This window comes from Solanum pennellii, chromosome 8 (assembly GCF_001406875.1).
Source record: "Solanum pennellii chromosome 8, SPENNV200".
Classification (NCBI taxonomy): Eukaryota; Viridiplantae; Streptophyta; class Magnoliopsida; order Solanales; family Solanaceae; genus Solanum; species Solanum pennellii.
Window position 1 is genome coordinate 70,364,629 of NC_028644.1, and position 13,786 is coordinate 70,378,414.

General features: G+C 32.6%; 3 protein-coding genes and 1 non-coding gene across 5 annotated transcripts; 3 read left to right on the plus strand and 1 right to left on the minus strand.

Annotated features, from left to right (window-relative positions):
• The first annotated feature begins 2,356 nt into the window (after positions 1-2,356).
• Positions 2,357-5,204, plus strand: LOC107028949. The gene is made up of 2 exons (XM_015230199.2): positions 2,357-2,580; positions 4,814-5,204. Exons 1-2 carry the CDS (start codon positions 2,458-2,460, stop codon positions 4,907-4,909), a joined length of 219 nt encoding a protein of 72 aa, XP_015085685.1. The 5' UTR covers positions 2,357-2,457; the 3' UTR covers positions 4,910-5,204.
• Positions 5,205-5,655: 451 nt separating this feature from the next.
• Positions 5,656-5,728, minus strand: TRNAA-AGC. Its single transcript has one exon. It is a non-coding gene; the product is annotated as a tRNA-Ala (tRNA).
• A 1,563-nt stretch (positions 5,729-7,291) lies between these two features.
• Positions 7,292-9,955, plus strand: LOC107028948 (endoglucanase 1-like). Of its 2 annotated transcripts, XM_015230196.2 has the most exons (6): positions 7,294-8,084; positions 8,160-8,570; positions 8,659-8,751; positions 8,823-8,984; positions 9,056-9,167; positions 9,236-9,955. In XM_015230196.2, the coding sequence occupies exons 1-6, from the start codon at positions 7,857-7,859 to the stop codon at positions 9,721-9,723; spliced, it is 1,494 nt and encodes a 497-aa protein (XP_015085682.1). In that variant the 5' UTR covers positions 7,294-7,856; the 3' UTR covers positions 9,724-9,955. The 2 variants fall into 2 exon arrangements, with proteins under 2 accessions (XP_015085684.1, XP_015085682.1); XM_015230198.2 differs by lacking the exon at positions 8,659-8,751 and having other exon boundaries at positions 7,292-8,084.
• A 1,761-nt stretch (positions 9,956-11,716) lies between these two features.
• Positions 11,717-12,711, plus strand: LOC107027147 (protein BRANCHLESS TRICHOME-like). Its single transcript, XM_015228324.2, has one exon. The coding sequence runs from the start codon at positions 11,768-11,770 to the stop codon at positions 12,533-12,535; it is 768 nt and encodes a 255-aa protein (XP_015083810.1). The 5' UTR covers positions 11,717-11,767; the 3' UTR covers positions 12,536-12,711.
• Positions 12,712-13,786: the final 1,075 nt, after the last annotated feature.

Genomic DNA, 13,786 nt, shown 5'->3' on the forward strand with positions numbered 1-13,786 from the left:
AACATATATTGTAAGTTTAACAAAATATAGATTTTCATACACAATTAATACAAGTTTCTTATAAATTTCATACACAATTAATACAATTTTCATACTTCACCAGTACACAGAATTATATCTTCTTACTTTTTGAATATTATCTGAGCAGGTTTTACCATTAAATACAAATTTTATATAATTTTCAGACATTATTCATACATTTGTAATACTCCACCTGTACAAAGAATTATATCTAATTATTATTTGTCTAGTTAATAAATGTACGTTTTTCTATTTTCTTCACAAATCAACTAACACGCGAATCTTCAATTTAATTACAACTCAAACACATTTATATTTACTTATCGTTTTTCAAAATGCCATACGTAACTTGATTGTTTATCCAAAAAAAGAACATACAAACTACATTTTAGATCTAACAATAATAAAAAAAAAATCGAACACTTTTATACATGTACAAAACAATAAATATAATTAAAACCAACAAATCATAACAAAAATCAATATGATGAATTCCACTTTCCACCATGTTTTATTAATATCGACACATTGTTCTCCATCAAATCAAATCAAATTGTTTTCAACGCCAAAATTTATTCAACTACTAATAAAAAATGAAAATAAAATCCTCAAATCTCAAAAAGATTGTGAAATTTTGGAAAACAAAATGACATGTACGTTCATGCCAATTTGGTAGAGCTTTTCAAAGAATTAAATCAAAAATTAATATCATTTAAACTAATTTGAGAGAATTAAGGCAACTAACTAATCTAAAAAAATTTAAAATCCCTTAAAACTTGCTAATTTATTAACAGTAATTAATAATTATATTTAATTTATTTAATAAAAGATCCCATTTTTCATTATTAATTTGTCCGTTTTTTTAAATTTTTTTTATTTTAACAACTCTTTTTAATAATTTAAAATTAACATTATATATATTTTTTTAAATGCTATAACTTGAGATATTAAATGTTATACAATGAAATTCAAACTCTAGTGCTATAACTTGAGAATATTACTATTAAAAATGCTATATACCTAATTTACACAAAAGTAAAAACTGGGCTCTTTGGAAAGACGGGCCTCTACCTGTCCAAATCCAAGATATTAAGCCCAACTATTTATATTTCTTTTCTTTAGGATAGCAAAAACGACAACTTTCACATATAGCAATCAAAAAAATTATATTTGTATATTATAACAAAGTTTACATAATTGCGCTCCATAGCAAACATAAAACTGTATAATTCGCTATACATATACAATTGTATAATTCGCTGGCCTAAATTGTATAATTTGCTGGCCTATTTAACTGCAATTGTATAATTCGCTATCCTATTTCACTGCAATTGTATAATGCACAATTGTATATTTCGCTGTCTATTTCGCTGCAATATTTTTATAAAATTTGCTTTGCATACAATTGAATCGAATTAAAATGTATATATATTGCATAATTATAAGTGTATAGCAAGAAGATATATGTTTTTCTATTGCTTTATACAAAAACAGAAACACAATATATGCACTTCCGTTGTATAAAGCGAGAGAAAATTGTATTTCACTGTAATTGTATGATTCACAATTGTATAATTCGTTGGCCTTTTTCGTTGCAATATTTGTATAAAATTTGCATTTGTCTACAATTAAATTGAAGTAAAATGTTTGTAAATTGTATAATTAAGTGTATAACACGAATATATATGTTTTTGCATGTGTATATACAATTTTCTCTCGCTTTATACAAAACAGAAACAGATTTTATACACTTCTGTGTATAAAGCGAGAGAGGCGAGCAGAGGAAGAGTGGCGAGCGAGAATTAGAGAGTGGCGAGCGAGATTTTTGGGAGAGAGGCGACTGGCAAACTTTGGCTAACGTTTGCTATGGAGCACAATTAAATCAAACCGTAGCTACTCCATTTATTTTAGATTATTAGTTTCCTATTATATATACAATTATCCCAAGCAAAAATCATTATATTTTGAACAAACAATTCTATTACAACAAAGTTTTATGAGGAAGAAAAATTTAATATTCATATTCTATTTGAAATATTCTTCAAATTAATTTTACATGAAGCTATATATATATAATATTCATAAGCCATCGACTAAAAATTATTATACTATTCTGTGATTTTCTTTTTACATTATTCATATCTACAAACAAGTTATACTTATAATATTTTGAGTAGTAATCTCTTTCTTCTTTTCCCCCTATTAATTAGAGTGTGTGTTAAATTTAGAAAAAAGTCAATGCACTATATTTATCTCTACTTTTATATTATCTCTTATTCTTTTATTTTTTTTTAAAAAAAGAAGAAATTGTATTATATGCAATTAATGTGTTTATTTATGAAAAAGAAAGTATAAGCGGAGATTCAGAAAAAAAAAATCGTTTCTCTTTCCCTAAATACCAACATCGTAAAGAGGGGCAGTGCAGATTCAGAAAAAATGGGATACGTTTTAAGGGTCAGATTTGCAGCCTTCTTCGCCGGTGCTGCTGTGGCATCGGCCGGCGGTCTCTACCTTCTCCACAAGGATTACCAAACTGCCCATCATGCCTTGTCTCACCAGGTTCCTTTTAAATCTTCCATCCTTATTTGTATTTTTATATCGTCTTGTGTTTGATTTCAAAAAAATAGTTTGAAATTAAAGTGGACTTCTCTATAGATATTCATTGAAATAATGTTTTTTTTTTCCTGACTTCAAATTGTGCTATGGGCTGCCCGTACAAAATCAAATTAGGTTGAAATTTTCTACATTACCCGAGTGTTGTTGAACAAAATCCATGGAAATAACTCTTCTGTTTAATTTAGTGAGAGAAATTAGGATATAAGGTAGCTGTTGGAAGAATTGCCAGTCAACATATTATGCTTCTCTAGTGTTTGCAACAATTACGGGTTCTGTACTTAGTTGTAGCTTGATGTAAGATAGCTAGTGGCCTGGAGCATATTGGTCCCAAATGGAGTATGTTCTTCAAACTTTAGCTACAGTAATCTATGTGTAATTGGTGAACCTGTGCCCTTTTTAGTGGTAAAAATTAGCAAATTGCAGTTTTCATTTCTAAGTCAGAATGTTATATACTTCAACAAAATCAATCACCATGCTGTCAAAGCACGACTATGACTGTTGATATGTTTGACATCCTTAAATATGGGTTATCTTATAATGGTTATCTATTTTGATATGGGCGGCTTCATTCAATTGTTCAAGTGGCAATGACACTAAGTCTGTTTACCTAGGGATTGAGATAATGGTGCTTCAAGGCAAGTACCAAAGTTGGCGATGCGTGAAGAGACTTATTCTTGGATTGTTCAGTAGCATATGACAACAGATTTTAGTTAGGATCCTAACAAAAACAAACAGGAAATTAAATTAGTCATTTTGGCTGGTTTAGTAGAACGGGTACAACAAATATTAGTTAGGATCCTAATGATAACTGAAAGAAGATTGAATAAGTCATTATGGAATTAAGATCAGTTGATCATTTAAGGATTATGGTAGTATATAATGACATGATGTAGGAATGATCAGTATGGAGTAGCATCAATTTAGTATGGTAAAGAGTGGAAATGTAAAATTAGCTAGTGGTAACTAAAACTTTAGAGGAAAGAATGAATAGAGAAGGAACATGATTCCATTTTTATGTATATATACATCTTTCTTTTTTCCTTTTACAAATGTGGCCATTTATTGAATTCCTTTGGCCACTTTCTTTTAGAACCACTAATGTTAATTTGCAGATAAACTTTCATAACATGTTTTCGAGGCTTTATTCTTGTTTCTTAATTTCACTTCCCTTTGTCCCAAAGTTTACTACTACTAATTCTTAACTTCATAGGACATCTCTTCTTCTCTGTTTCTAACCCTAGTAGGTCTAGTAAGGATCATTTCAATGGTCAAGAGAATTGTGGAAGTTTGATGCCCAAAATAAGTGCAGAAGTGATGGTAAAAGATGGTAATGTGAACCTAATGCTTGCACAACACTAAGCAATTTGACTTTAAGAGATACAAAATGTGATGATACATATTACTTAATCATGGTTAAGTGATAAATCCTTATATAAAGGATATATGTCTTACATTTCATTGGTTGGGTGTGAACATCGAGGGTGGTTAAGTTTTTGTGGTTGCAACTAAACTGTAGCTTGACCCTCAAAATCCTGCAATTTGTATTAAATGATCTATTTACCATTCTTGTGTTTTCTTGAACATTAAATAGAGGGAAAATGATTATTTTTCTAGCATCAACTTTATACCTATGAAATCGACATTCATCATGTTCCATAGATCTATGAAATGTTGCTACAAATAGTTGCTGAAGCCCTCTTTTCTATATCTAAGTGTCTTACTTTCCTTTTTAACGTCCCAAAAAAAGAGTGTCTCTTTTCTATATTTAGCAAGTTTCCCAAATCCAACATTCAACATGGCTAGTTTAAGAGTACAAGGTTAAAAATTCTCCCATTATTTCTTTGACTTTGTGCTCGGTCAAACTAAGACACTTAAATTAGGATGGATGGAGTATAAGTTGAGAATTTTCTCTTTCTCATGTTCCTTTGCTAAGCCTTATGTATTGCTGCCAAAAGATGACAAGCCATGAAACTCTTTTGTAAATGATATGGGAAATTGCAAAAAATGAAAAGATAGAGTACTATTTTGAAAGGCCAAAATGAAACTTGTTGATTAATCAATATGGACTAAAAGAGCAATTTCTTCAAGCATATTTTCCTTCATCTGAACTGCAACATGTTACCTCAGCTGGAGTCTCTCTGTTATCTACATCTATTCACTATTTTCTTTGATCCAGATGAATGATGTCTATGAATCTCTTAATGGTCGCATTTCTACTTTGGAAAGGCTGAAAGAAGCTGATGCCGCGAAACACGTGGAAGCTACTGAGTAGATTGTTCTAATAAGAGTCCAGTGGATACTCTTCCTTTTGAGGCATCAAAATAGATTCCATAGGTTCTAGTTGTTTGTTCTGATTCCATTGTGATGTATTTCATGACTTGCTTAATGAAGTTGAGTTTTTTGTTTTGTTTTGCTATATGATGGGAGGTGGTAATGAGAACTTAAAGTCAATTTTGACTCTTTTAAGTTTATCAACTCTCCTTCCTTTAATAAGATGAAAGCTTGAAGACTAATTTTTCAGCACTCAATTATTTGGATGATCGATCATATGCTACAATTTATCAGCAGTTGGAAGTTTTGCTTATATTTGAATGCTTCTTCTGACCCATTTCTATTTTTCTAATGGTTGTTTCGCTATGGTATAAACGTCATCAGTATTTGGTTGTTGGTTGAAATCTTGCGTTTTCATTGGGGAAAATATCTGAACATTGAAATAGTTGGTGATAACCTCCAAGAGCTTTTGTGGAGGGCAAAGTTATTTATAAGTAAAAGGAGTTACCACACCTTTTGGAGATGAGAAAACATAACGAGGTTAATTACTGGGCTCTTACCTCCGCCTTAAAAATGAACTTAACTTAGCTTTGTAGGGAGACTGCTCTTCCCTTTAATGTGGTAGTTTTTTCATGGTACTCTAAAGGAAAATTAATAGGGTGGTAGTTTTTTCATGGTACTCTAAAGGAAAATTAATAGGGTGGTAGCTTTTTGATGGTACTCAAAAGCAAATAAAAAAGGATTAGGTGGAGAGGCGGGGTATCGATCCCCGTACCTCTCGCATGCTAAGCGAGCGCTCTACCATCTGAGCTACATCCCCTAGTTGTGTGTGTAGTAACAACACAACACAATGCGCACTCTTAAGTCAAAAAGAGTCATGTTTAGTTAGCAAATAGAAACAATTAGTACTAAAAAGAGAATTGCTGGCTATGGGGTTCGAACCCATGCGCACTTATGTGCAGAAAAGATCTTAAGTGTTCCCCTTTAACCTCATAAACTACTATCAGACATCTACTACATCCATTTCATGATTTCTGGGTCTCTTATCAATTTCTACTAGAGTCAAAACATTCATATACGTGAAAAGTTTAAACAAGAGACATAAGGGGAGTTTGTGTTCCACGTTAATATATAACACAACTACACCCTATTATCACGACAATATATTAGATATCAAAAATTTATATGAAATATATCGAGAGAAAATCTCGCCATAAATAAAATTATCTAAACGATCATATTGTGGATTCTATTAATATGAAAAGATGGGTCCCCAATTTAAAATATTTGTTCTAAAAAAAGAATAAACTAAAAATAAAGAAAAATTAAAGATTTATGGTGATACTCCGACCTTTTCTTTTTTTTTAAATAAAACTTAAAATATAATGGGAATAAACCCTAAAAAAATTAACCTGTGATGGAAGGTAAAAGGTTGTTCAAGAAAATGAATTAAGCTTTTGTTTATGAGGTCGGCGAGGATGGGTTAAGATTTTTTGTCATCATAATTTTATTAGTTCCTCCGTTTCAAAAAGAATGACCTCTTTTTCTTTTTAGTATGTTTCAAAAAGAATTATGACCTCTTTCTTTTTTTTATAATATTTTACTTTCAACTTTTCATGTGACATATTTAAGGTCACAAGATCAATGAACAATTAGGTATATTTGATATAATTTTAATTTAAGATTACACGATTCAAAAGTTCTTTTTATTTTCATAAATTTCATGTCAAATTAAACTAGGCGTGAAACAGGGAAAGTATGTTTACAAATTAGTATGTTAAAGCTACTATGGAAGATGAAACAAGTGTTCACTATAATTGGTCTCTGAAATGAGTCTGTCTTTAATTAAAAAATGAAGCACGGGGCTACATTTCTTTAACTACTTGGAATAGTATAGTTATAACAAGTCCAAAAAAATTAATTTTAGTGGGTGGACATTTTCCTGTTAATTCAGGTTTTTAGTTGACAAATAAGATAATCAGCCACATGGAAGATTATTCTTACAAAGCCAGTACTGTATAAGATTGGTGATCACTTTTGACCTTTTCCTCTATCAATTCATACATAACTACTTTTGTTAAAATTATAAGGTCGTGTATTGTATGTTCAAAATAGTAAAGGTACCGTAAAATAATCAAAGTAGGCACATGCTAACCTAAATGTAAACCAGAATTGTTTAGAAAAACTTGTGTGAGGGTATAGATAGATAGATGAGAAAAGCATGTGAGAGAGATAAAGATTTCAGAGACTTGTGTATGATTTTTTTAGTAATAAAATTGGTCACATGCATGAATATTATTATGAATGTAGAGGTTATGCCAGCCAAAATCTTTATTTTATTTTTTCCCCAAAGTGTTGTTGAACTAAGTCTCGTGACAGGAAAATTACAAAACTAAAACGCCAAAACAACACTCTTTTCTGACAAAGTATCTATTTTGGTTCATGAGACTAGATGTTTTAGTCAGTATGTTTTCATTCGAAAATGCTGTTGCAGAAAAGATGGCTTGTCCTTTTTATTCTCAAAATTATCAAAAAGATTAAATCTCGCTGACTAAATTGGGAGGTTGAGTTTTGTTAATTAAAACAAGTTTCAACCAGTGTGATTTGTGAGTTTTGCTAAGTCACATTTTTATCGTCGCCGTGAATTGTGGTATAGTATAATATATTCCAAGTGAAGAGAGAAAATTCCATAAGAAGAACGAAAGTGTGTTTTTTAATCACGAGATTGAACAGTCTTTTTCTTGTCCTTATTGACTTTATGTCAAAGCAGATAAGTCTCTTCTGGTGCAATAAATTCGTCTTGTTTGTCGCAGTTGATCCCGTGAATTGAACTATCTACTTATTATTTATATTAAAAAAAATAGTTTTCTAATAGACCAACGAACTCTTCAACTACCAACTACTAGTATATATAAACAGGTATAAAACTTACAAGCATAAGCTGAGAAATGGCTCATGCTCATGCTAATAAGGCTTCTTTAAACATGCTCATGCTATGCTTCACCTTACTTAATCTTTCTCATAATTTTGCCTTTGCCTTCACTTCTCAAGACTACTCTAATGCTCTTGACAAATCCATTCGTTTCTTTGAGGGACAGAGATCCGGAAAATTGCCTGCGGATCAACGCCTTAAGTGGAGGGCTGATTCTGGCTTATCTGATGGTTCCGGTTACCATGTAATTCTCAAATATATACTACAAGTAGTGTAATTTAATCATTGTACGACTAACTCTGTCTTTTGTTTTTGTTAGGTTGATCTAGTAGGAGGATATTATGATGCAGGGGACAATGTTAAGTTTGGATTGCCAATGGCTTTCACCACAACTCTACTAGCATGGAGTGTAATCGAATTTGGGAGCTCCATGCATAGCCAACTTAACAATGCAAAAGCAGCCATTCGTTGGAGTAGCGATTATCTTCTTAAAGCAGCCACAGCTAGCCCCGACACATTATACGTTCAAGTAGGAGACCCCAACCAAGATCACAGGTGTTGGGAGAGACCTGAGGACATGGATACGCCTCGCAACGTGTACAAAGTGTCCCCTCAAAATCCAGGTTCTGATGTTGCTGCTGAGACTGCTGCTGCATTGGCTGCTGCCTCTATTGTGTTCAAAGATTCTGACCCTTCTTATTCCTCGTCATTATTGCGTACTGCACAAAAGGTAATTCATATATTATACATTTTGTATTTTGTGCTATATACATATATATTTATGCATCCCATGCCACATTTGCAATATTATATTGCAGGTGTTTGCTTTTGCAGACAAGTATAGAGGTTCCTATAGTGACAGTCTCAGTTCAGTGGTCTGCCCATTTTACTGCTCTTATTCTGGTTACAACGTAAGACTTAATTTTAGAGTGAATAAACACTAGTTAAATTTCATACTAAATACATTATGAAATTTATTCAGGATGAACTTCTATGGGGAGCATCATGGCTTCATAGAGCTTCACAAGACTCTTCTTATCTTGCTTATATCCAATCCAATGGTCAAACTATGGGTGCTAATGATGATGACTACTCCTTCAGTTGGGATGACAAGAGACCTGGAACCAAAATTATACTATCAAAGGTTCCTTTTTTTTTTTTTTCCACGTTCAACTTTAATTTTTTCTCTTCTTATCTCTCCCCTGCTTTACATAGGACTTTTTGGAGAAGAGTAGTCAAGAATTCCAAGCATACAAAGTTCACTCAGACAACTATATCTGCTCATTGATTCCAGGCTCACCTAGCTTTCAAGCTCAGTATACCCCAGGTCAGTACATAAATTGAAATAGTGAAACTATAATATATATGTATCAATGGATCCATATGTGTGTACAGGGGGGCTTTTATACAAAGGAAGTGGAAGTAATCTCCAATACGTGACATCTTCATCGTTTCTCCTATTAACCTATGCCAAATACTTGAGGTCAAATGGAGGGGATGTGTCATGTGGGAGTTCAAGATTTCCTGCAGAGAGGCTCGTTGACCTTGCAAAGAAACAAGTGGACTACATATTAGGAGATAATCCAGCAAAAATATCGTACATGGTTGGTTTTGGACACAAGTATCCACTTCGCGTGCACCATAGAGGTTCATCTCTACCATCAGTGCATGCACATCCTGGTCACATTGGCTGCAATGATGGATTCCAGTCTTTGAATTCTGGGTCGCCTAATCCAAACGTTCTCATTGGAGCCATCGTGGGTGGTCCTGACAGTAGAGATAACTTTGAAGATGACAGGAACAATTATCAGCAATCGGAGCCTGCTACATACATTAATGCACCACTAGTTGGGGCCCTTGCTTTCTTATCCGCACCAAATTAAAGTAGTAGTGGATGGAGTCACATAATTTATTAACTAAAGTAAGTCTTGTAGCAGAAGATGAGGATCAAGAAATCAGTATGGTCCCTTGGTAGCTCAACATAATTGTAAAATGAAGGTTACACATTTAGGTCCCCTTCTATGCATGTAAGCAAGAGGAATTCCTTCGTGGTTCCTCTAGGAATGTTAAGACCCTTGATATGAATTTCCAGACTTATTATTCACTTATTCCAAATTGAATACTCAGCCAGCAATATACCTGAAACCAGCAATTACAATGAATTTCTTGTAGAATCACAAATCAGTAAGTAACTAAGAGGCAACACTCGAAAAATGAAACATTTATCTTGGGAAAATGAATATAATCTGCTCTATTAGAATCACTTACGCATGCTTTAAGTTGCCAACTATCAAAGTTGAATTTGGATTATTTTCTTGTTCAATTCAACTTATAGGACTTGTTCCTGTACGATGCTACACATGTAGCTCTATTTTTCTTGAGCACATGAACAGAACTTAAATCTTATCCTTGTTTCAATTAGTTTAACTGTTAAATCAACACCAAAGTTTTCAATACTAGTGGAAGATGACCATGATAAACTCAATGGATAATGATTGATGATTTGAGAATCACTTGATAGTTGTTCAACTACCGCTTTCATATTTATAAGCACTGATGGAAGTCTATTACACATTGCTTCAAATGTAATCTAGATGGCCGTCCTGCTTAGAATTATGTCAGTGTTACACATTAAAATATGAAATTGACCTCTTATTTTGTTGTACTACTACTACTTTTGTGGAGATGAACAATGAATTGCTTTAGGGAACATATCCTAATCCCTTACAGTAGAGAGTTTTCAATGGATGTTACAAAGTGAGTGTGCCCAATCTTCTTTGTTATTTATAGCCTTGTTCATTTTTGTCCACTTCATTCTGTTAACATTCGATCATAGATATCATATCTAGGTACATTTTTGGGTTATAATTACTTAATACTTTAGTATAGGAAGAAAAGACATAATTTGTAGGAATCACTCATTTTTCTTCAATCTAATTACCACCAGTTGTAGATACTGCAGTACTTTAGTGGTCCATTAATCAACTCCACCATGTGCATTATATTATGATCAGTATTCCTTTTGGACAATATTTTCCACAAAGTAGGTGTGTTATGGAGTTGCAGTGAATACATCCAGCAAGTTTATTGCCCAAGTATTGGTGTGATAGAGCCAAGTGCTAATGAAGGAAGACGACAGAATGAAGAGAAAACACAAAGGGAGACCATCCATGTGGAACAATTCGTACTATCATAACACAACTATTTGGACCCCTCACTCACTATAACCATATGACTTTACTTGCTAAAAGCTCTATAGGACAGAGCATCCTTAGTTGGATTAGACAAAATTACCCTACATCAAAGTCGTTGTTATGTATGTATGTCGAATGAAATGAGAAATCATTTTCTGTATGTATGTTAAATATAAACTTTATTTCATATATATTAAATTTTGAGCATAATCATGACTTCACCACTTCCTTACATGCCCACTTGACCAAGATAAAATTGCTCATGTATCCATCTCACCTCTTTTTGTCAAAAAAATAATAACACTGGTTGGTAAGGCTAGATCATTATTAATACATTGTAGTTTTTTAATTTGTTATGTAAATGCAATTATAGGAATTGAAAATTGTTAATGATTGTAACAGTATGGTATCCTATGGTTCTTGGGATATGCAGTGTTTTTCTAATTAAGATAAGAAACATCACAACCAAATTCCATGTGAAAAGCTATATTGTAAAATGTTGAAGAAGATATAAAATGGAGGAGGGCACCTGTAGAGATGCATGTGAGGTTGAACATCTTTTTCTACTTTTTGCAATTTCAGTAGCTGGAAGGATACAACATTATGTCCCTACTCCTATTTATTACTTACTTAAAAGCAAAAGCAAGAAAGTTAACCCAAAAAGCATATATTGCTAGCGAAGGTGTTTATTATCAATAAAAGCAAGAAACTCCCCCACCCCAATTGGAACAAGATGAGAAGGCAAGAAAATAATAAGTCTATTGGCATCTTAGATGATCACATTATCCCTCCTTGTATATGTCCAACCTGGAAACTATACGAAAACCCTTTCTATAATTCACTAAATAATCCTCTTCCACAGCACAAGATTCATCGACTCAATCTCCCGATATCTGCTAGGAAAATTGCATCATCCTTTTGGGATCTCACCTTTATGGACTGTGAGGTTGCTGAATTGAAGGCCAAGGTAGAAGATGAGCGCAAGGCGCGTAAGAAGTTGGAGTCCATGAACAAGAAGATTGCTAGAGAGCTGTGTGAAGAGAAAAAAGGGAGACAAGCGTTGGAGCGTGTATGCAAAGAACTTGCCAATCATATATCGTTGGATAAAGCAGAGATAAATGGGTTGAGGAAAGATATGGAAGAGGAGAGGAAAATGGTGCGGGTGGCTGAGGTTATGAGGGAGGAAAGAGTTCAAATGAAGCTGACAGAGGCTAAATACTTATTGGAAGACAAGTTGTTGGAATTGGAAATGTTAAAAAAAGAGCAATCCAAAACAAGGAACGAGTCTTGTAATTTTCATGATGGAAGAGAAGCTGAAAATCCACACATCAAACGAGGGATCAAAGGATTTGTGGAATTCCCAAAGGTTGTGAGAGCTATTAGTTCCAAAAGCAGACATTGGAGTACAAAGTTGGAGTGCCAAAAGGCTCAACTTAGCAGATTATTACTCAAACAAAAGTCTCCTCCTATCCCATCCAATGCTCTTCTAACAACCTCATAACAACTTATTCTCACCCAAACATGCTGCTATTACTCAATCCAATTTTTCTTCTTCTTTCTGTTACGCCTAGAGAATCTATTTTCTATTCATCAGTTTTTTTGTGTATAATTCTCTGCAACTTTATCATCTTAAAGATTATTACCACTTGGAAATTGTATGATTATCGTTACAACTTACATCTTTTGTATCATACATACATACTACAATTATAGAGCATATGACAGCTAATAATTCCATGTATTGGATAAAAACGTACAACGCTACTGTGTTTCATCATTAAACAAACAAAAGAAAGAAGCACCCACACCCATCATTACCAACACTATTGATTTAGTTACTGCAATTTAGAAATACTTATTAACCTACACTTCTATTGGGACCAAAATATGTGACCATCAGCTTCTCAATCTTATTTTTCGTTACAATTATAGTTACACTCTAACCTACCATTATGAACTCGAAACCAATTTGATCCTTATTGGGCCGGGTCTCCTAAACTTGTGTGTTTTGGGCCTTCTATATTTGGGCTCGTATTCTGCCTAACCACTCCAAGCTTTATCATTATTTTGAGAATTTGTATCTGGATATGTGTATATCCCATATTATATGGTTGCATAATATATGTCTATACTTATAAATTTAGTTGTATAAATTAAAAAAGATATTTGATTGTAATATAAATTGGAAAACATGTATAAGATATGAAATAAAAAAGAATACCCACAAATATCAAACTATAAGCATAATACGAATATGTATTTCTAATGAGTTTAACCTCGCAATAATCCATGCACTTCATTGAGAAACTTTCAATTCATACATCAACATTCAACCGCGTATCGTATATTAAAAAAAAATTGAAATACATAACAACAATTATATCTTTATTTTTGAAAACACTATAAAGTAAAATTTTCTTTTTGCATTATAATATGGATGGCTCACAACAACTTCTATTAAATAAAAGAAAGACAGAATTAGGAAAAAAGGTATCAATAAATTAGAATGAAAAATGTAAAATATTTTGTAATAAGAGAAAGAGAACAAAAAATCAGTAGAATGTATTTACCTAACCATGAAGAAGGAAGTACGTTGAGTAAAAGAAGAGTAATGCAAAAGCGTGAGTTGATATATGGAGGAATTTGACAAATATAATAATCTGCATTGAATAATAAAAAGTCAACCCTTCAATTTTTGCAAAATTTTTATAACTACAAGCTCAAGATAACATAAATTTATTAATTTAATAAA